The 26,822-nt window shown below is 36.2% G+C and overlaps 1 protein-coding gene across 1 annotated transcript in view; it reads right to left on the bottom strand.

The window, feature by feature from the left end:
- LOC150108732 (disco-interacting protein 2-like) overlaps positions 1-26,822 on the bottom strand; it is a 936,780-nt gene that overhangs the window by 471,582 nt on the left and 438,376 nt on the right. Inside the window, exons 20-21 of the mRNA XM_090416186.1 lie at positions 12,834-12,927; positions 2,003-2,122 (exon numbers count right to left, since the gene is read on the bottom strand). Coding sequence (XP_090272312.1) covers positions 2,003-2,122; positions 12,834-12,927 — 214 coding nt within the window. The remainder of the gene's footprint in view (positions 1-2,002; positions 2,123-12,833; positions 12,928-26,822) is intronic.

The raw sequence follows: 26,822 nt of genomic DNA, 5'->3' as shown, positions 1-26,822 counted from the left end.
AAATTAGCCGCCACACTCAAGAAATTGGTAGGTCATTCCCCTTCCTACATAAAAAATACACAACATTTCATAAACAAAATTAAAAACATTACATTCAACGACCAAGATCTATTAGTCAGCTTTGACATTACTTCCCTTTTCACCAATGTGAAAAGGGAAGTAATGTCAAAGGGCAAGAGCAAGATAGCATCAGTCAATGATGCTATCTTGCTCTTACAGAACATATTTCCACATGACATCACGGTCCTCTTTGCCCACATACTTCGCTCCGGTTTTCATGTGCAAAACAATTTTTACCTTCAAAAAGAGGGTACAGCCATGGGCTAAACACTTTCCCCCTCAATAGCTAACTTTCATATGGAAGACTTTGAGTAACGAGCTCTAGAGTCGGCGTGCCTAAAGCCCAAAATCGGGTTCATATACGTTGACGATGTTTTCAGCATTTGGCCCACAGCCGCGAAGCACTAAATATATTCCTTAGCCACCTAAACAAACAACACAAATGCATCCAATTCACCACTGAAATAGAAAAAAACAACTCTCTTCCATTCCTAGACACACTCGTCACGTCTTCCCTCAAGCTGTCTCTCCTTCTCAGTCTACTGCAAACCTATACACACAGACCAGTACATAAACAAAACTTCTTATCACCACCCAACCCAAAAATTCGGGGTCATAAGCACCCTTAAACAGAGCTCAAACTATCTGTTCAAATGAACAAGCTCTTAACCAAGAATACAAGATGATCAACCATACCTTTATAAAAAATGGATTCAGTAATAAAAACATCCACAAGATCCTCCACAGAGATAACACTAAAAACAAAAAAGATTTCAAGAATGCTATTGCCATACCATATGTTAGAGGCATTTCAAAAAAAAAAAAATGGACAGAACACTACACAAATACAACATCAAAACCACCTTTAAACCCCTGAAAATTAAGACAACTACTCAGTTCTTCCAAGGATCCTCTGCCACACCTAGCCCACCCAGGGGTTTACAAAATACAATGCACATGTAACAAATTATACATATGGGAAACAGGGCGAACCATCCCAATCATGAAGGATGAATACAAACAACATATTAAATACCTCCATTTTGACAAAACCGGCCTTTCTGACCACGCACTCCAAACATACCACAGAATTGATTAGAAAGGTACCAAGTCCCTACACCGCACCAAAACTGGTTCGAGAGGAAATTCAAAGAGGCATATGAAATGCTCAAACATAATCCAAATCTGAATAAAAATGATGGTCTAACCATTCCAAGAATGTGGAGGACCCATCTGCAACATTTATAGCAACCACAAAGAAAAATCTCGATACAAGAAGACTTGGTGAAGGTTTTTTTTTTTTTAATCCCCCCCCCGGATTATTCAATAGCAACCTGAACTGTACAAATTTAGAAGAAAATCATAGTATAACAATATGAACTGTACAATTTCAGAAGAATCTTAGTACATGAGGACTTTAGTAGAGTTTATTGTAGTTTTCATTTATTTATTTTATTTATTTTTTAATTAATTTATTTATTTTCATTTTTTTAAATTTTTTTTTTATTTTTATATCACTAGAGATCAGGCTAAGAAAAAGATTAGTTAACAACGTAGATTTAATTTACCTTTATAGAGTGCAACAGCATGCAGCTTGGTTCCTATACACATGTATCCTTCTGATGATGACCTCGATACAGGGGGTCAAAACGTCAAGTGCTATTTTATTAATAATTAGTAAAATAATCATTTCAACACATGTGTTTTGTGTCCCTAAATTCTTAAATATGAATGCTGATCACCATGTAACCTTAAAAGAAAGAGTTAATAAGGAATTTTTCCACAAAAAAAGTGAATTAAACTGAATGGAGTTAACAGATTGTGTAGGTTAAAGAGGTGAGATAACAAGTTCCACAGAGTCCTGGAACTCAATGGAAATACCATATAATAATAATAACAATAATACTGATATTGTGCAGTATGATTACCTAGTTGTACTCACATGGGTTAGATCCATCAGCAATTAACAGAAGACGTAGTGAACTGAGATTAACATCTTTGTGGTCTTTTGTTGCTAGAAGTCCCCAATGAAGGTCTCTAGATTTGCATATTGCAACACTGGCTGAAACATGTATATATATAAAAAAGCTTCATTTGTTTGTTATGTATGATTATTAAGTACAGATAGTATATGCATATATAATGAAGTATCCCAAAAAAATTGATTTTTAGAAGATATAACATTTACCACAGAAATTAACAATACACAAAAAAGAAGCATAACTAATAACCTATACTTTGAGTTCTAATGAGAAATCTTCCAGAGTATTTGAATCATAACAGTTACTTGTAGTTATGAGTAGTCTACATCCAGATACAAAAACTTAGTTTTCATTTGTAATGGTGGTCTAGTTAGAACCAATTCAATCTGAGACATTTATTTATTTTGGTAACAAATCTATATAATACAACTCAATCAAAGTTAGTATACCTGACTGCCTTAGTCTGGTATAATTATAAGGATCAGAAAGCAATCCTACTGGAGTGGTATGGTCACTTTACTTACTGTTGCTGATTATTTCTGACACTGGTAGAGTGTGATGCAGGAAGAGAGAATGAAGAAAATGGGTTAAAGGGAGCAAAGAGTATAAAAGAGGAGCCATAGTACAGTTTAAAATTAGTTTAATAAGCATCAGTCCTAAACTGTTTTAGGATGAGGGGGTAGAGAGAGAAAAACATAGAAAGAGATCCATCTGACAAAGAAGCCCATGCTTGTCATGACTTCTTCGGACAGGAAATGTAGGTGACCTTTTTAATTTTACATGTGTATTAATATCATATTATATGTGTTTATATTTATGTTTCTTTATATATTCATCCCATCTACATGAGGGTATAAAAGTTATGTGTTGATATATTTCCTGAGTGGCTAGCTGGAAGTCAGTCTGGGGAAAACTGTATGAAGAAAGCTGTTCTAGAGAAAAAAACATAAATGCAAAGAAAAATGATAACAGGAAGTCACTTTAGTAGTCTGAAGCTGGACAGTGAATGAACATTGATCAGAAGATGCTTGTGATTTCAGAGGCTTAAAATAAAGCAATGAACCAGACCAATTCAGCAGAAAAGTCACCAAGAAAATACTTATAGAAAAGGCAGAAACAGATGATCTGTGAGAGAATTATTGGAATGAATCAATGTGAAGATTCACTGTACACATTAATTATTCTTAGTTAATAAAACCATATTCACCAATGTGAGATGGGCATTTAAAGAATGAAAAAAAAAAAAAAACCTGCTTATATGAATGATTACTATAAAGTTTTTTTATTACTATCGTTATTATTATTAAAAAGTTTTCCTCTCCCCCAACTGGTTACACTCTAATTTTTGACTTCATAGAAATACTATTAGCATTTGTTATTTATTTTCACAGTATTGATGACAAGAAGTTACCTCAAGAGACAAAAATGAACTTGTTTCTAGTCTGCAGACCATATGAGCATGTTTTGATAAAAAAAAGACTGTGAATTGCTAGTAAATAACATGCCCAACAGTTTAGGAATGGTCATAAAAAGCTAAGGGGGATGCAACAAACGGCTAATTATCATGTTGTTTCCCTTTGACTTAATTTTTCTGCATTTAGTTTTGCATTATTCTAATATTTTGAACCACATTAAAAATTATTATAATTTTTGAGAATGTTTTCAATAACAGTTTTCTTATAATTTATATTACATTTTTACGTTTACATCGTTATATAATTTACAAAGTACGTAGATTTAGATGATGCTAATTCATATTTGGTAATAATTATTTTCTATGCAATAAATTAGAATTGCAAATCATTCAACACATTTTCTTTGATTATGCTAATTTTTTGATATGGAGATGTAGAATGCCACCAGCTCTGTAAATTGGATTAACATTCCTGGCCCTAGCTTCACCTTTTGATTATGTTGATGACCTAATGATAGCCAGTTAGTTTCTGGTAAAAAATAACTGAATTAATTAAATAATTAAATTAAAAAAAATTTAAAAAAATTTAAAAAAAAAAGTAAATAATAATAAAATTATTATTTACTCTTGTGAATACATGTCTAATAATGATATGGAGATATTATTTGTTGACAATTTTAGCTATTTTTTCAGACATACCATGAACATTAGCAATGGGAATAGTTTTTTTGTGATCCTATGTATTAGATGTAGAATAGAGGGAGGTAGGAAATGCACTATTTTGTTTATTTTATGGGGATTGTAACCATTGGCTAAAAAAAAAAAATTTGCAACTGAACACTGCATGATGAGTTCAATTTGTAGGGCTGTGTCATTATAAAAAATAACATTAGCTCTGTGCATAAATATTTTCAGAATGCCATACTGTTGGGATGGGTGGTGGTACGACCATTTATGTTACCTTCTGATACGGTTTATGGGTTTGTTATAAACAGAGAACAATAATGAACTATTTGGTTGCCATGTCACTAGTATGTTTTGCAAGGGGAGACAGTTGTTAGTTTTTTCTGTGGTGAAGTGTATTTTTGGATGGTATTTGTTGAAATGTACTAGAAATACATCTAATTACTCCTAGGCCATGACAGCCAAACTGCTTATGAGCGCATGCATTTGGCTGTCATGCAGTTATGCAGATGAGATATCATTAAATTTAAAAGCCATCCTGCATAATGATCCCTCTCATAATTCATGGCAATCTGCACATTCAAAATAAGGTGTCTGTGCAATATAAGATAGTTTGACAATCCAAGTGAAGAAACAACTTCCTACACCTTTCTCTGATCTCATCCTCATCACCATCCAATTCCTGACATGTACCCTCAAGGGGTGTACAGGATATGATAGTACTACATGAAAAATTTACATCATTACTAACTTCCTATCTACAATTTTCCTCCAAATCAGTCTGTTACTTGTCAAGACTCCAACATTATCAGATCTTATATTTCTATCGTCTAAGGCACATCTTAACGTATCAATTCATCTATATCTTGGTCTTCCTATGGGTCGCTTTCCTGCCAACCTGGTAGAGAACACTTGTTTTGCTAATCTTTCCTCGCCTATTCTGTTTAAGTGACCATACCACTTGAGATTAGCTCTGCTAACGCATTCCTGGATGCTGACAATGTCAAGTTCTTTCCTAATATCCTCATTTTTAATATGATATTGCCATTGATGCCATCTTTCATGCTTCTAATCCTTCTCATATCTGCGGTCTCTAGTCTTTGGTCAAGTGTTTTACTTCTGACTCAGCTCTCAGATCCATAAGTTAAAACTGGTTTCAACACTGTCTTGTATACAGCTAATTTAGTGTTCCGATTAATTTCTCACTTATTCCATATGAATTTATTCAATTGACTTCCAACCATACTAGCTTTGTTCATTCTGCTGTCTATTTCCATATTTAATTTACTATCTTCACTAAAAATCGTGCCTAAGTAGCTGAAATGTTTTACTTGTTCCACAGGTTCCGTTCACAACACAGTTGACATTTTCAGCAATTCTACCTATTTTCATTGTCTTTGTCTTTTTAATGCTGACTTTCATATCTATTACAACAGTTATTCAATTTAGTCAGGGAATCTTGCAAACTTTTAGCGGATTTATTTAGAAGTATAACATCGTCCGCATAAACCAAAGAACATACATTAACATCACCAATTCTGATATCATTTTTAATACCACTTTCCTTCATAATGTGATCCATAAAGATAATGAATAACAGAGAGGAAAATGAACATCCTTGTCTCACAACAGATTTAACATTAAACCATCTTCCTGTACTTCCTTCAATTCTAACTGCTGATTTACAACTCAAATAAAGCCTAAGTATTGCTTGATATAATGCCCCATTGACACCATATAACTGTAGCGTATTGAATAACTTCTCTCTTGGCACCTTGTCATATGCCTTTTCCAGATCAACAAAACTTAAATATAGATCATTATTATATTCCCATGCTTTCTCAACTATTTGTCGTAAAGTGAAGATCTGATCCTGACAGCCTCTATTTGGCCTGAATCCAGCTTGTTCTTCACCAAGCTTTTCTTCTACAATTCTTCTCAACCGTTTCTCAAGTATACTTGCATAGATCTTGCCAGGAACACTCAGTAGAGAAATACCTCTGTAATTCTCACATTCAGTTTTATTTCCCTTTTTATATATGGGTACTATTAGAGCTCTACTTCAATCATCAGGAATTCATCCCTCTGTCCAGGCTTTCTGAACTATGCAGTGCAGCCACTGTAAGACTTTTATACCACCATACTTCAGCATTTCTTGTCGAATATCATCTACTCCTGCTGCCTTTCCACATTTGAAGCCTTTGATGGCTTTTTCTACTTCAAGTAGAAAACTATGACAAGAAACGGCGAGGTTGTACCAGAGAATTGTGAGAGTGTGAATGTAGAAAGTGTGAACGATAGTATTAATGATTTTACTGAGAATAAAAAAGATGAGATAGACGCAATGAGTGAGATCGCGTTGTTGAATGGTGCAATACAAAGGGCAAAACAGCAGCTAGAGCGTATGAGCAAAAGTCGACTGAATGAACCAGCCAATAATAAAAAGTATGACAGGAAAAATACACGTATGAGTGTGAACATGAACAAAATGAAGGATAGAGTGCTGTATGGAGACTCGTTAGTATGAGGTGTGATAGTAGAGGATTTGACAAAATCGTACCAACCTGGTGCGACCATAAAGGATATAACTGAGTCTATTAGAGAGCAAAAGGAAAGGATGAAAGAAATGATTGTTGTGGCAGGTACGGATGAATCGAAAGGAGACAAAATGGAAATGATAGAAGACTTGAATGAATTGCTTGAGGTAGCAAAAGAAAAGAGTGAGAGAGTTAGAATGATTAGTCTTTTGCCACGGTATGACAGTGAAATGTTTAAAAGGAGGGCCATAATTGCGAATGACTTTATGCATGGGTTATGTATGACAAGTGGTGTTGAATTTGTGGATGTGTGGAGGGAGTTCGATGGGCGAAAGGATCTATATAAGATGGATGGCTTACATTTGAATGGTTACGGTGTAAGAAGACTTGAGAAAGTGTTGCTGAATGTGGTGGATGTGCAAATTCAGGGGAAACTAGATTTATTAAGGGGGTGGGAGTAGATATACAGTGCTTAGGGAGGCAGTTGAATGTAAGAATGAATATAATATGCCCGAGCAAATAAGGACAACAAATCAGAGTGGGATAGTTAATATAAGGCATCAAGGTAGGGTTGGGGCTAATGGGGGGGTCTTAAATTCATGTACACTAATGCTAGGAGTATTAGGAACAAGAAGGAAGAGTTTTTGGCCATGGTTGGCACTTCCAGACCACAGGTTATTGGTATTAGTGAAACATGGCTGACTGTAGATGATATAGCTAGTGGGATTGAATGTGATGGGTATTGTGTTCAGGAATGACAGGGAGAATAAAATTAGGGGAGGAGTATTGTTGATGATAGCTGATGAGCTGCATCCAAGGAGAATAGAAGTTGAATTGCAGGATAGAGAAAAGAGCACATTTGAAGTCATTTCGTGTGAGATTGTGGCTAGCAGAACTAAATACACAATTGGGTGCTGCTATAGACCAGGTGATGGAAAAGATGGTGGTGACAATATGCACAAGCAAATAGAAGAAATGAGTGGAAGGAGGGTAATTATTATGGGAGATTTCAACTATGGTCGCATAGATTGGAGTGAGGAAGAGGACACACGGGAGGAAGGAATTGGATTTTATGCGGTTATTAAGGGATAACTATCTGCGACAGCATGTAATGGAAAATACTAGGGGTCAGAGAGTGCTTGACCTAGTAATTACATCTGAGGATTTGGCTGTAACAAATATGACCACATTGCCACCAATCGGTGAGAGTGATCATAGGGTCTTGACTTGGGAGGTGGCTAAAGGTGTAGAATTTTCAATTAAGACAGGGTACATGTGGAATTATCAGGCTGGAAAGTATGACAAGCTTAGGAGTTTGATTGGTTCAGTGCCATGGCATGTGCAACTGCAAGGACTAGAAGTCAATAATGCATGGGAGGTAGTTAAGAAGTGTTTGCAGGAAGCAATGGCTGACTGTATACCTAAAGTCCGAATAATAAATCAACTAGGGGTTAAAGGGATGAATAACACCATTAAGCTTGAGCTGCAAAAAAAGAAACAACTATGGAGGGAATTTAAGGAGATAGGTGACCGGCAGGCACATGAACGGTATAAAGCGCAGTCCAGAAGGGTAACGAGTGTGGTAAGAAAAGCAAAAAAGGATTATGAAAGAACATTGGCCATGCAGGCTAAAGAGAAACCTAAACAGTTTTTTAGATATGTAGCAAGTAAAAGGAAAAATATACATGGCAGAATGATTTTAAAGAATGCCGATGGTAGGGAGATAACTGAATCAGTTGATATAGTTGAGTTACTGAGTGAGCACTTTGCAAGAATATATCATCCAGGTGGTGACATTGCAGAAACGAATGTACCAGTAAATTATATGGGAATTGTGGTGAATGAAGTGGAGGTGAGTAGTCTATTGCATAACCTCAATGTCAATACATCTGTGGGATTGGATGGTATACCAGCTCGTGTTGTACGAGATGCTGCTAAAGAATTGTCAGTGCCCTTGACCATTTTGTTTAATTTGAGTCTTGGGTCTGGGTTAGTCCCGAAGGGGTGGAAATAGGGGAAATTAGTTACACTGCATAAAGGAGGTTCCAAGACTACTGTTGTAAATTACCGACTGATCAGCATATCAGGAATCGTTGTCAAGGTCTTGAAGAAAATAGTCAAGAGAAAAATACAGGATTGGATAGATGAAAATGGGATAATGTATGGGGGACATGGTTTTGTGAATGATAGATCATGCCTCTGTAACTTGCTCATGTTTTATAACACAGTGATGGCTGAACTGGATAGGGGGTAATGGGTTTACAGTAATACTACTGGACCTTGCCAAGGCTTTTGATAGGATACCACATAGAACCCTAATCAGTAAACTGGAGCAGATGGGGATAGATATAGGATTGGTGAGATGGATAGGAGGGTGGTTGAAGGAGAGATACCATAGAGTGGTTTATTCAGGAGTGGAGTCTAAAAGACGGCTTGTGACTAGTGGAGTGCCACAGGGCTCTGTTCTTGGATCACTGCTTTTCAATTTGTTCATCAATAATATAGGAAAGGATTTGAGAGGAAGTGTTCACTTGTTTGCTGATGATGCAAAGTTGGGTAGAGCAATTATGAGTGCACAGGATGTCAAAATTTTACAGGATGATTTGGATAGTTTAGAGGACTGGGCTAGGAAAAATGGATGTCAATTTAATGTGCCAAAGTGTAAGGTTATGCACTTTGGGGTGAAAAGAATAGCAGCAGTATATCGCATTGGTGGAACCGTACTCCAGGAGATTGATGAGGCCAGGGATTTGGGAGTGTTGGTGGATAGGGAATTGAAGTTTAGGGGGCACATTGCAAAAGTGACTAAAACAGCTCACCAAATCACTTGGCTTCTGAAAAACACTTTAACATGCAGAGACAAACCAGTTGTTGTTCCTCTGTATCGAGCCATGATAAGGCCCCATCTGGACTACTGTGCCCAGTTATGGGCACCAGGGTTTCTTTGTGATGGGGAGGAAGTGGAGAGGATCCAGAGATGAGTGACCAAGATGATAGGTCTGTGGAATGAACCGTATGAGAATAGGTTGAAGATTTGTGGGTTGCAGAAATTGGTCGATAGGTGAAGGAGTGGTGATATGATTGAGACATTCAAATTACTGAAGGGTTTCTATAAGATTGATCCCAAAAATTTTTTTTTGAAAATATGACTGGTGGTGGGAGGACTAGGGGCTATGAATGGAAGCTGGGCAAGAGCGTGGTTGACAAGGGTATTAGAGCTAGGTTTTTTACTTGGAGAGTAGTGAATGAGTGGAATAAGCTTCCTGAGTCTGTTGTGGGTGCTACGACCGTGAATGAGTTCAAGGCAAGGTATGATAGATACTGTGTGAATGTCGAATAGTTGTTCTTGACATGATGTTAGGGCCTCCCCCGATGAGTCTGTCAACTCCTTGGAGTTGCGCGGAACAATAATAATAATAAGTATGGATATATATTGCTGACTGTATGGCTGTTGAGTGTTTTTTACCACTGTGCTATCACTGCTTGTTTCATTTAGCAATTTTTCGAAGTAAATACTCCATACTTCAAGGATATCTTTTTCTCCCGTTTTCATGTCACTTTTATCATTTGTAACTCCTTTTACAGCACTCTTTTCTCCATTCCTAAGCTTCTTCAACAACCTCCAGAATATCTTACCACCTTCTTCATATTTATTTTCTATGTTCTTGCCAAAGTCCTCGCATGACTTTTGTTTAGCTAGTTTTACACAGTGTTTAGCTTTCTTACATTTGTTTCTGTATTCTCTAAGAGCACAAGCTGACTTATTTGCCAGGAACCTTTGATATGCCTTCTTCTTTTCCTTCACTGCCTCTTTAACTTCCTGTGTCCATCATGGAGTTCTGATTTTTCTATCCCTGCAGACAACCTCACCACATAATAAATTTAGTTTAATCCTTTATCGAAGTGGCCCTTCCCTTAATGTATAACATTAGACATATCCGCAAGGAGATGTGTTTTGCATTATGGGAGATACTGAGATAGGAGTGTTGGTAGCTTGCTCCACCTTTGCAAGGAGTCGCCCTGGTGTCGTATCATCTTACCCCAGTCCTGTAGATACTTTCAGGCGCAAACTTTGTTTGCTCACACTTGGATAAAGGATTAAACTAAATTTATTATACTCTAACCAAGTGAAAAATAAACTTTCAACATCTTTCTCCAAATCCACAGTAATTTATTAAAAAAAGGGTGGCACACCATTTGGCAACTCCTATAGGTAGAGATGACCTGCTAATGCTTCTGCCTGGTGTCTCCACTTAGCCCTGGCTCCCACTGAAGAGACCTCAATAAAGGTCGAAACTAGTCTGGGTAGTGGCCCTTCCCTTAATGCATAACATTAGACATATCCACAAGGAGATGTGTTTTGCATTATGGGAGATACTGGGATAGGAGTGTTGGTAGCTTGCTCCACCTTTGCAAGGAGTGCCCTGGTGTTGTACCACCTTACCCCAGTCCTGTAGATACTTTCAGGTGCAAACTTTGTTTGCTCACACTTGGATAAAGGATTAAACTAAATTTATTATACTCTAACCAAGTGAAAAATAAACTTTCAACCTCACCACATGCCTCTCTGGCTGAATCAATGACAGTTTTCTTCAATGCTTGCCACTGAATCTCCAAGGTTTGGTTCCTGTTCTCAAACTCTTTCATTTTTTCTTCAATAAGCTTTGTGTATTTTAGTCTACAGTTCACATCTGAGAGCTGCTCAACTTTTATTCACTTTAAAACTTTCTTACATGTTATTCTTTTCAATATGAAATTCAATTTCATCCTGCTCAAGACTAAATAGTGATCACTTCCAATTTCAAATCCTCTGTACACTCTGGTGTCCTGAAATCAAGGAGAAAACATCACTAACAATAACATAGTCAATGAGACTTTTCTTATTCCTTGCTTCTTCTCTCCATGTGAATTTATGCACATTTTTATGTTGAACATGGTGTTAGTAATAACCAGTCCATGTCCTGAGCAGAAATCCAACAGGTATTTGCCATTATTATTAGTTTTGCTCTTTTCTCCAAATTTTCCCAAAATATTTTTGTATGTCTGACAATCATTTCCTACTCTGCTATTGAGATCCCCAACAAGGACCAACTTTTCCTTTTTCATTGTGTCAGTTGCTTTTTCTAAAGCATCAAAAAATTCCTCCACTTATACCTTAGTAGAACATTCTGTGGGACCATAGGCACAAATAAGTCTCATTGTCTCATTCCCCATTTTGATATTACCCCACATCATTCTACTTGAGACTTCCTGCCATTCAAGAAGATTAGCCTCGTATTTTGTATTGAATTCCCTGGGTACTCCTTTTTTTACTTGATTGTCATTGCCTGAATATAACATTTTGTATTTATTGTATTTATTCAGGGTGATTGAAACAAAACTTTTTTGTTTCAGTCACCCGTATTATGTCGATCTGGTACTTATCTAATTCCTCATCTAGCTCCATTTCTTTGCCATTCAGGCTTCTTATATTGATAGTACTGATCTTTAACTCTGGTGATATTGAGTTACGGTGTGCTTTCAGATTCGTTCCAATAACTGACTTTTCGCTGTTCACCCTGGTTCCTTGGCGAAAACAATGGGGGCCTTATTTAACCAGGCAACGCCCCAGCCAGCATGAAATTTTGTCATGTTGTACCATCATTTTGTATATATGTTTAAGCCAATAAGAATACAATTTGGTCAGCTAAATCACAAATTGCCAGCCCATCCATTTATTAATATGGTGATACACCAATTTATCTACATGAACCTGGAAAATATATGCCTTTTACATTAATTCAACCTTGGTACCTTCCAAAGTCTGACTTCCACTGATGATGCCTCAATAATGGTCAAAACTGGTCTCGGCAGTGCCCCTTTCCATAATGCATAGCAATATATATATATATGTCCAAAAGGAAGTGTACTGCATTATGGGACACTATAGCAATTGATGTGGTTAACATTCTCCAAATACATATAGACTAATCAGATATCTCATAGGCAAACTTGCTTACTCTTGGGTAAGGTTTTAAAACAAGAATATAATTTCTTGTCAAGTATAACTTTCTGACCAAGAGGGAAAAATCTAACTACAGAAATTTCAGGTTTTAGGTTTTTAAATAAATTAGGAAAAATACTCTAAAAGCAACATTATTCTAATTTGTAACTCACCTTTAAATTTGGTTATCATTATTAACCATGAAGCAGGATTGATTTTCATCAGGGCATAAGGAATAAATATCACATGCATTCCATTCAACACGCTCTGAAAAATAAATTCAAAATGTTACAGAGTGATTGAATTAAAAATCAATTTTCAAAGGATTATGATTATACAACACTATAATGTTGTACAATTCGTCCTTTGAAAATTGGTATTATACAACAACACATATTTAGACAATTTATAACTAACTCTATGCAAACACAGTAAGTTCATAACTGATCAGTTGTTTATATTAGAACAGTCAAAACAACTTATCTTTATTCATAAACCCTGCCTTTAAGAGAAATGATTTGATGGATAGATTACCATATTAATAATTTCATCTAAAAATTACTTAGAACTTCAACATTTAATATATATATATATAGTGTGTGTGCTAAATTGCCAATACTGTCTATTTCATTCTTGATTGTTTCATTAACTGATAGTATACTGTGCTTCTAACAGAAATTTAGACAGTTTAATGAAAGACAGAATCAAGGAAAATGCAGTTTTGCCATTAAAACAATCGTAGTCCAGTTAGAGGAGAGAATGGATTTTTTGACTGGAGAGTGGTGAATGAATAGAATGGGTTACAAGTTTCAGTTGTGAGCTCTTTGTCTATTAATGGGTTCAAGGACAGGTTAATGATTTTTTTTATCAATTATATAAACACACACACACATCTATCTATCTATCTATGTATATATATATATATATTGTATTTTTTAATCTATTATTTAGATAGTTCAGAACCCTACTCTACGCACCAAATCTGGAACTTTTTTTAAGCCATTCCACATCTCCAGTAAGTGGGGCGATGGTCTCACACCAAGCAAATGATATTCATCTCCCACTTAAAGATGATCACAAACATCTGTGCCCATGGTGGGATTCAAACCCACAACCTACTGGATTAAGAGTGTGTACAATAACCCATCAGCTAAGCAGGTTGGGAGGAATTAAATTGAGAATTGCAATCCATAATTAATACAAGGATGGTCTCAAAAGTTCTTGGCATAACAATGAAAAAACAAATTTATAATTTCAGAATTATTTTTATTTTTCAACATAATCTCTGTTAAGAGTAATACATTTATTCCAGAGCCATTATCCCATCCTTGTAGTGGTTCTCAGTAAGATCTGCAAAATACCCATCTACAGCTGCAATCACCTCTTGATTCAAAGAAAAATGCTAACCAGCAAGGAAGAGTTTTAGTTTTGGGAAGAGATAGAAGTCAGAGGGAGTCAAATCTGGAGAATAAGGTGGAAGTTCCAACAATTCATAGTGCAGATCCCTTAATTTCCCCATTGCCAAAACACCTTTGTGGGCAGGTGCATTGTCCTGATGAAAGATGATTTTTTTCTTCTGCAAACCGGGTCTTTTCTCACGTATTTTTTCGTCTAGTCTGGTTAAAAGATCGGAATAATATTCCCCAGTTATTGTTTTACCCTTTTCAAGATAATTAATAAACAAAATGCCTTTAGCATCCCAAAACACTGATGCCATGACCTTTCCAGCTGATGGAACCGACTTTGTCTTCTTTGCCACTGAACAACTGGCTTTTGTCCAGTGCGTTGATTGCTGTTTGGATTCTGGTGTATAATGGTGAATAAAATCTCATTCATAGTAATAAATCGATGCACAAAATCAGTTTTATTCATGTTAAAATGCTCCAAGCACTGTTCAGAGATTTTCATGCGAGTGCGTTTTTGATCTGCTGTGAGCAAGCATGGCACCCATCTTGCACAAAGCTGTTTAATTTGCAATTCTTCATGCAAAATATATGCTACACGTTCATTTGAAATGCCTATAGTCTCAGCAATTTCATGCACTTTGACTTACCGGTCATCCAATACCATATCATGCACTTGATCAATGATTTCTGGTGGTGTTACACTTTTTGGACGTCCTTCACATGGATCATCTTCAAGGCTGGTACCATCATTTTTAAACTCAGCAGCCCATTTCCTTAATTGTCGAAAATGAAGGAGAAGAGTGCTCATGAACTTTTATGAACTTTGAATGAATTTCTTTTGGCATTAAACCTTCTTTTACAAAGAAGAATTTTATAACCGCACGATACTCAATTTTACCCATTTCAAGGGATACAGACAACACTTTTGCTTCAGACAGCTGTAAAAAAAAAACTACTTGATAGAATGACTTGCAATTTCACATGGATGCATATGACAGATGTACCAACTTAGAAAAAAAAAAATCTTGCCAATAATGTTGCCATCTATGGTCGAGGCCGAGAACTTTTCAGACCACCATTGTATAAGCATATTATGATGTCAGGTTGGCATTTACTCTACACAAAAGCACGTATATCCAAGTCCATCAAAAAAGAAAAAAAAAAAAAAATCAGATAACCTATCAAACTAATGTCCCATTCCTTGAGACATGAGGCAATCTACTAGTTTGAACAGATTCTTGAAAACAGCAGAAAAGTCATCAAAAGTGAACTTCTTTATTACTGTAGATGATTAGAAATTAATTTGTACCAATATGGGTACCACCAATCTTATTTCACCACAGTTCTCTTAGCCAACATTATTCATCATCAGACACTAGTCATGAAAGATTTGGAGAAGTATAAGTGGCTGCACTTGACATTTTCAGGGCAAAGGATCAAGAGAGCCTTCTTAACAAGTCACAACCTTAAGATAACTTGTTACAGTGCTTTCCATCCTTTGTGATGCTCACCAGTTTTCTCTCCAGTCATTCACTGCATGTCATGTTGGTTTATTCATTTATTTATTGCTATGGCAAAAGGAATACAAAGCAGCTACAGGTCAATGTCCAGTCCAAAAGTGAATCACAGTCTCATCTGTCACCTCACGGATGTCCTGGAGGCCACCACCATGAAATTAGCACCTTGGGCAGTCATTCACAATATGAACGATCATCTAGGCCACAGGGGAACACTCACAATAAAGGTGGTCTGACAGTCTCCATTTATGTAGTACGTAACCACATCTGCCCTGGTGTGGTCCTGTTGATAGATGACCAAATCTTCCTAGGAAGAGCAAAACCAGGCTATGGAGCACAGGGATCTTCAACCAGGAAGCCATTTGTTGGAAGATTGTTGGACAAGTGTTCTCTCCACGTCAGGTGTTGATGGTAAGACAGCTGAAGAGAGTTCCATCCATGGACCAGAAAGGGTTTCTTGATTTTAGTCGAAGACTAGGTGGATTTATGAGAGCCTCGTACACAGGGGCAGGAGCAGGTTGCTCATTATTTTATTAAATACTTTAATTGAGGCTTGTGTTCTCCATATATTTGGTGGAGCAATGTTAGATAGGACAGGCAGCCAAGGGATAGGGGCTTCTTAGTTTTCCACTAATTGTGCACATGGTAGAGTTTAGCTGGGTGTCTATAATGTTAGTGTGCACAGTTCTTTCCCAGATTGGGGGGGGGGGGGGCACAGTATTCTGCTGCAGAGAAAGCGAGGGCTAGTGCAGATGACCTTAGGACTTCTGCACCACAACTCCTAGTTGTTCCAGCAATCCTTGAAACGATATTATTTTTCACTTTGATTTTGTTGGACAGGTTGGTGATGTGACTTTTATATGTTAGGCTTCTGTCCAGGCTCACTGAAAGGTATTTGGGTGAGGCTCATGTTCTACTATTTTGCCACAGAAAGAGAGAGAGGTTGATATGTAGATTTGCCTCTGCATTGTTCAGGTGGAATGCTGTGGACACAGTTTTTGTTGGATTTGGCTTCAGGTACCACTGCTTGAAGTACTCTTCCAGGATGTTTAGGTCTGTGTTCAAGGTTGTTTCCAGATTTCCAGCAAAGGAGGTAGTGTAGGATCGCTAGGTCATCAGTGTACATATATTTGCTTGAGCTGGTATGTGGTAAGTCAGACATGTAGATGTTAAAGAGTAAAGGGGCTAACACAGAGCCCTGTGGGAGACTGTTGTGGAGGAATCTGAGCCTGTTCTTTATTCCACCAATATGAATCCAGATCTTTCTGCTGGAGAGAATGAATTCAAAAAGCTGGAAAGTTTTTTTGCACCTTATAATATTGCCTATCTTTAAGAGGAGGCCCCTGATCCAGACTGTGTCATAAGCTAATGTCAGGTTTTACTATCAATGAAATAAGCAGATTTTACTATCAATGAAAGTGATTCCAGATTTAAGTTTCTTCTGCAAGCCTGCTTCAATCTATGTTGTCAGTGCCAGGACCTCATCACAGCAACTTCTTCCCAACTTATTCAATCAGGGGGTGCTCTTTCGATGAGTGGTGAAATTGTTTAAGGAAAATTCTTTCAAAGAGCTTAAAGGTGGAACAAAGCAAGGTTGTAGATTTTTGACATTATTTGGATCTTTCCTGGTTTGGGCACAGCAATTATTTTGACTTCCTGCCACAGTTTTGATAGTTTTCCAGTTGTTATAATTTTTGAGAAAAGGGTGGTGAGCCATGTTTGACCTCGCTAGTCGAGATGTTTTAGAAACTCAGGGAGGATACCATCCACTCCTGCAGCCTTGTTATGTTGATGATTTCCTCTCATCAGATTTTACTATCAATGTCAGTGTAGCTGTGGGCTTTTACCCCTATACGTTACTTTCTTTCAATAAACTCAAATATTTTGTCATTTTGTTGACAGTTCTGCTGATGATAATATATTCCATTCCTTTCCATCAGTTAACAAACTTTACAGTGCTCACATCATTCACCCGCAAGGTCTTTCATAACCAATGTTTTAAACACTGATCTTCTTGCCATTGTCCAGCTGGATGAGAGACAACCTAATCAATTTCAATGCTATCAAAACACAATCTTATTTCTCCTAAGAAAGATATCATTTCACTTTATTTCCTTTGATTCAAATCTTAAGCCCAAATCAACTCACTCTCTCTTCTTGGAATGACTTATACTTCTAGCCTTTACTCTCATAAATGCATCCACCCATCTCAGTCTCAAAAAAAAATCAGTATCCTCTTCCACTAAAGACTATTTCTCTCAACTATACAACTCCAAGCAGCTACAATGCAGAAGACATTTGTCTAACTTCCATATAAAATACATATAGCAAAATGGTCTCTGCATAATGAATGAAAACCACTTTTTATTGCTGTTGCTTAGAGAGCAATAGGTACGCATTGAACAGCCTGAGAGGATGATGAATGTACAAACCATGAATGATTCCAAGGAGTTCTATGCCTGAGTTTGCAGGACCTAGAGCATGCTTCTTAGATAAATTTCTTGGCAAAATGAGGTGCAGTGATGATAATGATTAACCATAACTTATTTACTTATTATTATTATTAGCATTATTAAACAGGTATCTCCTAAAAGTCAGAAGACTCACTGGTATTGAGTATGATAGATATTGAGATACAATATCTATCATATCCCTCCTTACACTCATTCTCTGTCATTACAACCACTCTCCAAACAAACAAACAAACAAAAAATCTAGTCTGTGCATCCTTACTAACCACATTCTTGCACAACCTACAGAGGTAATCCCCTAGTTCTATTTGTTATATATTGAAAAATGTCTTTTGTGTCGATCTTATGGAATCTTTTTAGTAATTTATAATTTTCTATTTTTCTAAAGATCTTTCCCTGCATGGGAAACTAAGGCCTGGGACATAGAAATCCAAGAGAAGATTAATACAGTTCTGTGAAGAAAACAATCTGATAATAAATATCTTTCAAGAATTAGCAGAATTTAAAGGAGTCAACATAGGAGGTAGGAATATAAACAACTTGAGATATGCAGGCAATATGGTACTGCTGGCTGAAAACAAAAAAAATCTTCAAAACCTATTTAGAAGAGACACTGAAACTAAGTGAAAAATATGGACTTAATTTCAACTTCAAAAAAACCAAAACCATGCTGGTAACAAGAAAAAAAGGTAAAATATCCAATATAAATTTTAAGATCAGAGGAAATATTTAGATCAAGTAGAGAGTCATAAATATCTGTGTCAACTAATTACAGAGAATGGAAAGTATGATAGTAAAATATTAAGGATAGAAATTGCTAGATCAACCTTCATCGTCATGAAAAACATTCTGATCTCAAGGGAAATTCACACAAAAACAAGAATTAGGTGGTCCAAATGCTACATATGGTCAACAATGCTATATGGAGCAGAAACCTGGACAATATCAAAATATTGTGAAAATAGGCTAAAAAATTTGAGATGTGGATCCTCAGAAGAATCCTTGGAGGCACATGGACTACAAAAAACTAATTTAAGACAAATTTAAGATATTAGAGATGATTGGAGAAGGACTCTATTGAAAACCATTAAGAAAAGGAAAACCACCTACATTGGTCACATGCTAAGGCATGAATCCCTACAAAAAAATAATAATAATAATACTTTTAGAAGGAATGATACAAGGAAAAAAGAAGAAGTAGAAGACAAAGAATAGACTGGACAAAGAACAGACTTCTCTCTTACATTCTTATGAAGAATGAGAGAGAGAGAGAGAGAGAGAGAGAAGCATAAATAAAGCATGGTGGAAGTTCACGGAAGGCAACCTGATAGAAGGAGATGACACCTGGCAAGAAGAAGAAGATAATTTGCTATTGTGTTCCCTCTTTTAAAACTAAATTTTGCAATCCACACCTTCAAATCTATTCTCACAGGGAGCATTCCAAAGAACTCTCATCAGCTTGGTCACTCATCTCTGGCTCCTCAGATCCTCTCCACCACCTCCTTCCAATCCCCAAGAAACTTAGGTAACCAAATCTGTGTACAGTAATCAAGATGAAACTGAATCACTGCCTTATAAAGAGGGATAATGACGTCTTTATCTTTACTTATTAGTGTATTTTTCAACATCCAAGTAATCCTTTAGGCTATTTTGTCAACTTATATACACTTTGAACTTCAACTTTTATTTTTGTCCAGTATGACCCCAAAATCCTAGCCTTGTCAATTTCCTGAAACCCAGTACCTCAATGTGATGCATTATATACGAGGGTGGTCTGAAAAGTTCTTGGCCTCGACCATAGATGGCAACACTATCAGCAATTTTTTTTTTTTCTAAGTTGGCACATCTGGCATAAACAATCATGTGAATTGCAAGTCATTCTTTCAAGTAGTTTGTTTTATACAGCTTTTATACAGTTGTATGAAGCAAAAGTGTTGTCTGCATCCCTTGAAATGGATAAAATTGAGTATTGCGTGGTTATAAAATTCTTTGTAAAAGGTTTAATGCCAAAAGAAATTGATTTGAAAAAGTTCATAAAAGTTTATGGACACTCTTCTCCTTCATTTTCGACAATTAAGGAAATGGACTGCCGAGTTTAAAAATAATGGTACCAGCCTTGAAGATGATCCATGTGAAGGATGTCCAAAAAGTGTAACACCACCAGAAATCATTGATCAAGTGCACGATATGGTATTGGATGACCAGTAAGTCAAAATACATGAAATTGCTGAGACTATAGGCATTTCAAATGAAAGTGTAGCATATATTTTGCATGAAGAATTGCAAATGAAAAAAGCTTCGCGCAAGATGGGTGCCATGCTTGCCCACAGCAGATCAAAAACGCACTCGCATGAAAATCTCTGAACAGTGCTTGGAGCATTTTAACACGAATAAAACTGATTTTGTGCATCGATTTATTACTATGAATGAGATTTTATTCACCATTATACACCAGAATCCAAACAGCAATCAAAACACTGAACAGAAGCCAGTTGTTCAGTGGCAAAGAAGACAAAGTCGGTTCCATCAGCTGGAAAGGTCATGGCATCAGTGTTTTGGGATGCTAAAGGCATTTTGTTTATTAATTATCTTGAAAAGGGTAAAACAATAACTGGGGAATATTATTCCGATCTTTTAACCAGACTAGATGAAAAAATACGTGAGAAAAGACCTGGTTTGCAGAAGAAAAAAAATCATCTTTCATCAGGACAATGCACCTGCCCACAAAGGTGTTTTGGCAATGGGGAAATTAAGGGATCTGCACTATGAATTGTTGGAACATCCACCTTATTCTCCAGATTTGACTCCCTCTGACATCTCTTCCCAAAACTAAAACTCTTCCTCACTGGTCAGCATTTTTCTTTGAATCAAAAGGTGATTACAGCTGTAGATGAGTATTTTGCAGATCTTACTGAGAACCACTACAGGGATGGGATAATGGCGCTGGAGAATCGCTGGAATAAATGTATTAGTCTTAAGGAAGATTATGCTGAAAAATGAAAATAATTTTGAAATTATAAATTTGTTTTTTCATTGTTAGGCCGAGAACATTTCAGATCACCCTCGTAGTATGTAGTATTTTCATCCCTAATATTATTACATAAATAGCATGTAATCTTTCCTTCTGAAGTGCATACATAACCTTACATTCTGCAACATTAAATTGACAATTATTCTCCTTCACGCACAATGCCAATTTATTTAAACCATCCTGTAGAATATCTACATCGTTTTTATTAACTATTTCCCTCCCCAGTTTTGCACCATCAGCAAACAACTAAAGTATTCCCTGTGTTATTAATATACAAATTTAATAGTGGCTCTGGTACAGAGCCTTGAAGCACTCCACTAGTGCCCTCATTCTCCTAGATTCCACTCCACCATAAACTACTCTGGTGCCTGTTTGCCAGCCAAATCCCCCCCCCCCCACACACACACATTCATCCATGCTACTTCCTATTCATTTGCAGTTTTCCACACAGTATTTTGTCAAATGCCTTTTCAAGGTTCACCAATAGCATGGTGTACTCATTTTCTTTATCTAATTATGTTGTTACTGTTACAAAATGTGAGTAAACCACTAAAGCAGTTTATACTTTTACAAAGTCATGCTGTCCACCATAGAGTATCACATTCCTGAATTACACATTTAATCAACTTTTCAAAAACCTTAATCAATACTGAGATACTCTGACTGGTTTGTAATTTGCTACTCTTGGAGCCATCTTATATAATGGAACTATCTTACTCTCTTCCACTCCAATGGAACCTTCCAGAGTTGAGGCTTAAACAACTTTGTCAGAGGCACTGCCAATTCTCTTGCACGTTCTTATAGCATACAGGCTGACATGCCATCCAGCCTCACTGCTGTATTAGCATTAGTATTTTTCAATATGCTGAACACCTCCACTATGTCTGCCTCAATTCTGACAGATTGATGTCCGCATTGATGACACCCTTGAGAAGTGATTACTCAGTAACTCAACTATTTCTTCTGCTTCTCTTGCCTTCCTACCATCAGCACTGATTTAAGTTAATCGTTGTTGTCTGAAAAATTTAGGCATAGGCTTTTTGTGTCCTGTTCCTACTCTGCAGATGAGGTTGAACTTTCCATCTTAATCTTGGACATATGCAGTCTCTTTTTCCTGTAGGTTTATATTCTAGTGCTAGTTTAGGAATTCTATTTTTATTCATTCTTTCTATGTGGTGTAGCCAATTTTGCTGGTATTCTTCTATTTCTTGTATGATGCTTTTTCTATGTAATCATTCGCTTATTTCTGTGTTTTTCTTTTTATCTAATCTAGTGAGTCCCAGGAGAGGTCTTAAAAACTTCATCTGTGCTGCTTCCAATCTTTGTCTGTTTTTTTTTTTTTAAGAATCCAAATTTCACTTCCAAATTTGAGAGATGTTTTAGAGGTCATATTATGTAATCTTAATTGAGTTTCTTTAGTCATTTGTTTTCCAAAATTTCTTTTAATTATGCCATTCATTCTATTGTAAATTTGTAGCCTTTCTTCCAATTGTAAATCAGTATTAAATTGGGAGGTTATATTTCCTAAGTATTTAAATTCCATAACTTGTTCTATTATTTTATTGTTAAGCATAATTTCGACTTTTTGAAGGGTGTTTCTACACATTGCCACAGCTTTTGTTTCAGAGATTTTCATTTTAAATCTTTTTGCTTTTTCACTTAGGTGGTTAGTTGCAAAGTGGAATTTATCTTCTGAATTTGAAATCAGTACTTGATCATCTGCGTAAAGTATTGTATTTTGCTGTATATTACTTGATAGTTTAATTCCACCTTTGACAGTTGTTTTCCATTCTTTTAGGATTCTGTTTATATAAATGTTGAATAGAATTGGGGATAAAGCCACAACCTTGTCTCACTCCTTCATTTATGGTTATAGGTTCTGATAATGTTCCATCTGCAAATTTGATGCAAATTTTTGTTTCTCAGTATAGACTTTTTATTGTTTTAATTAGTTGAGGAGGTATTTTATCGTCTTGTAATATTTTCCAGAGTAGATTTCTGTTCAAGTTATCATACACTTTTTTGTAGTCAATAAATAGATGGAAAGTGGGCAGGTTAAATTCTTTTCTTTTTTCTATGACCTGTTGAATTGTGAAAGAGGCATTTGTGCATCCTCTCCCTCTTCTAAAACAACACTATTCTTCTTCTAAATAATTTTCTGTGTATATAATTAGTCTATTCTTTAAGATATTTGCATATAGTTTAGATGCTGTTATTAAAAAATTAATGCCTCTGTAACTTCCACATTGTCCATGGGACTTTTTTTATTTTTTATTATTTTTTTTGTGAATATTTATTACTACTCCAGTTTGCCATTCTTTTGAGATCTTTTGAAATTACCAGATATTACTGAAGAGTTTAAGTAGGTTTACTTTTAAGCTATCATCTGCATATTTAAAAAGCTCAATGCATATTCCATCTAGGCCCAAAGTTTTTCTATTTCTTGATTTTTTTTCATTCTTTTTCTAATTCTTCCATTGCTATTTCTTTACTTTCCGGTTTATTGATATCTTCAGTTTTGTAAGTTTAGTGATTGTTTTCTATTTCTTGTTTTTCATTCCACAATATTTTGTAGTGTTCTATCCAATCTTCTTTGGAAATTAGATTATTTCTTGATTGGTCATTTTCTGTTGTTTGTGGTTGCATGAAAACTGTTCTTTGTGGTCCAGTGATATCATGCTCTAATGATTTAACATATTTACTCCAATCTCCTCTGCTTACTTCTGGAAAGCTTTCTGACTTCAGCCCATAGTTTCTTATATTGTATATAGTCAGCAGTGGTTTTGCTCTGCAAATAGATTTTAAAAGCCTGTTTTTTCTTTTCAATTAATTCCTTTAACTCATTATTCCAAGTTCTGAGCTAATTTTTGTTTTTCCATGATTTGTATCCTAAGCTGTCTTCTGCTGCTTTTAGTATGGTTTCCTTTATATTTCTTCAGTCAGTTTCAATATTGTATGTGGTTGGTTTTATTTTATCTCTTATTCTGCTTTTATATAATATTCTAACACTCCCCTGTTCTAGGAGGTGAATTTTAAACTTTTACTAGCTGCTGGTTCTTTCTTTATTTTTTTTTCTTCCCCTTTTGGAGTATGTGGGTCTCTTTATGAATTCAAATTTGCTTTCAACTAACATGTGATCACTATCAATTTTGCTCCCTCTAAAACCCTTGTTTCCTTGATATTATTATTTAGTTTGTTGCTAATAATAATGTAATCTATTACTGATTGAGTTCCTCTTGCTTCCCATGTGTACTTATGTATATTTTTATGCCTGAAAAAAGTATTGCTGATTTTTAGATTGTTAAATATGCAGAAGTCACTTAATAAAATTCTGTTGTTATTGATTACTGATTCTCTCTCTGATCCAATGCATCCTGTTATTAAGTTACTTCCCACTCTAGCATTGAAATCTCCCATCAAGATTGTTGCTTCATTTTTATTTGCTTTATCTATATATTCCTGGAGTTTTTCCATAACATTCTTCTGTCTTTTCCACTTTTCCATCTACTGGTGCATAAAATCTGAAAATATTGAATGTTTGATTCATAATTTTCATTCTGACTTTGATTATTCTGTCTGATACCCAAGTATAGTCTGAGATTTTGTTTTTATATTTTTTATTAATCCAAACTGCAACGCTAGATGAAGCCCATTTGTCTTCTGGAACTCTGGAGAAGATACTACTTATGTCCTCGAGGATTGGAGGCTTTGGAAGGCAGTGATACAAATGGTTTTGAAAGCATATGGTGTAAAGTGGAAGTGGCCAAGACAGGATATTTAGTGAGGGTGTTGCCAGAAACCAGGGAGCAAAGAGTGTGGGGACCAGGAGATCTTTAGGCAGTTGACCTTGGCAAGTGCAAGAAGAATGATTGTTATGGGATATTTTAACTACAGCAGTGTGTATATATATATATATATATATATATATATATATATATATATATATATATATATATATATATATATATATATAAGGGGCACTCTTGCTTTAGTAATATGATTGCCTTTTATAATAAAGTGACAAGAGCAGTTGATGAGGGAAAGGCATATACTGCCATTTTTTTGGATTTTGCAAAAGCATTTGACAGGGTGCCACATGATATGCTAATATTTAAGTTGCAGCATGGATTTAAATGTCAGGTTAGTCAAATGGATTCAGGTTGGCTGACTGATAGGTATCAGAGGGCAATATCAAGGAAGCAGAAGGTTACAAGTGGGGTTCCACAGGGCTCAGTACTGGGACCTGTATTGTTCAATCTTTATATCAATGACATTGCCAGTGGACTGCAAGGGGATATTCAGTTGTTTGCGGATGATGTGAAGCTGGGAAGGGGTATCAGTAATAGTGCAGATGTGGCAGCCCTGCAAGAGGATTTTAAATAAACTAGACACATGGGCAAATGAATTGGGATGTTGGTTTAATGCAGCAAAATGTAAAGACTTGAGATTTGGGATCCATCGATGGGAGGATGCATACTCGATCAGAGAAGCTATACTGGAGGAGGAAGGGGAGATAAGAGATCTGGGGGCGATGATTGATAGAAAACTGAAATTCAGGGAGCATATTGCAAAGGTGGTGAGGGTAACTCAGAAGACTGCTGCAATACTGAGAAGGACGCTGACCTGCAAAGATAAAAGAGTTATCATTCCGTTGTATAAGACTCTGATCAGACCACACTTAGACTATTGTTCTCAGATTTGGTCCCCAGGATTTGAATGGGATAAATTGATTGTGGAAAGGGTACAGAGGCAGATAAGAAAGATGGTTTCAGGACTGTAGAATATGAGTTATGAGGATCGACTGAGGGAATGTGGACTGCAGAGGTTGATGGATAGAAGAAGGAGAGGTGATATGATCGAGACTTTTAAACTGTTGAGAGGCAGTTACAGGGTAGACATTGGAGAGTATTTTCACTTGGTGGAACGGCAGGAAGGAGCGATGACAAGGGGCCATCCATGGAAGTTATGAAAGGAGGCTGTGTGCAAGAGGGTGGTTGAACCTTGGAATGCATTGGTTGGAGCAGGAACGGTCAATGGGTTCAAGGAGTGATAAACTTTGTGTTTCCTAAAAATGATCTTCCACGATGAGTCTTTTGACTCCATGAAGGCCTTGATAATAATAATAACAACATAATCTTCCAGAATTTGAGATCCCTTATTTTTCTCTGTTGTCTCAGTTATTGCTACTATATCAGTGTTTCTATATTTTAGTTCTCTGTTTAACTCGTCAACTTTGTGTGCGATTCCATGGACATTCCAAGTAGCTATTTTTAATTTTTCAAAGAGAGGTCCTTGTCCATTAGCTGAGTCATTTCCAATTAAATCCATCCTATTTTTCTTCTTCGGAGCTTTGCGAATAATGTAATTTCTCATGGATAGGCTACCAACCTTTCAATGGGTGAGTTTGGTGGTGGGGGTGCCACCTTTAGGCCTCCGAACCTACCTTCTGGGAGGGAAAGCAGACTCCCACTGCATGGGATGATAAAAAAAAAAAAATAGTAAAATAGGAAGGATTAACCCCTAGCCTTTGACTATTCTAATAGCATTGGGGGGGGGGGGGGGAAGCAAGAGGAGCAACAGGAAAGAAAGAAAGAAGAGTAGGGACTGGTCTATAGATAATATACAGATATATGTTACATGAAGTAAGGCATGGTCCAGCATGAGGTACCTCGGGTTCGCCACTTCTGTACTCACTAAAGTGAACCCTTGAGTAATGATTAAAGTTATCCCTTTATAA

The sequence above is a fragment of the Typopeltis vanoorti genome, chromosome 3 (genome assembly GCF_054136105.1).
Source record: "Typopeltis vanoorti isolate ZY-2024b chromosome 3, IOZ_Tvanoo_1.0, whole genome shotgun sequence".
Classification (NCBI taxonomy): Eukaryota; Metazoa; Arthropoda; class Arachnida; order Uropygi; family Thelyphonidae; genus Typopeltis; species Typopeltis vanoorti.
The sequence above is the reverse complement of the archived record's forward strand: the minus strand, read 5'-3'. Positions and strand labels throughout refer to the sequence as shown.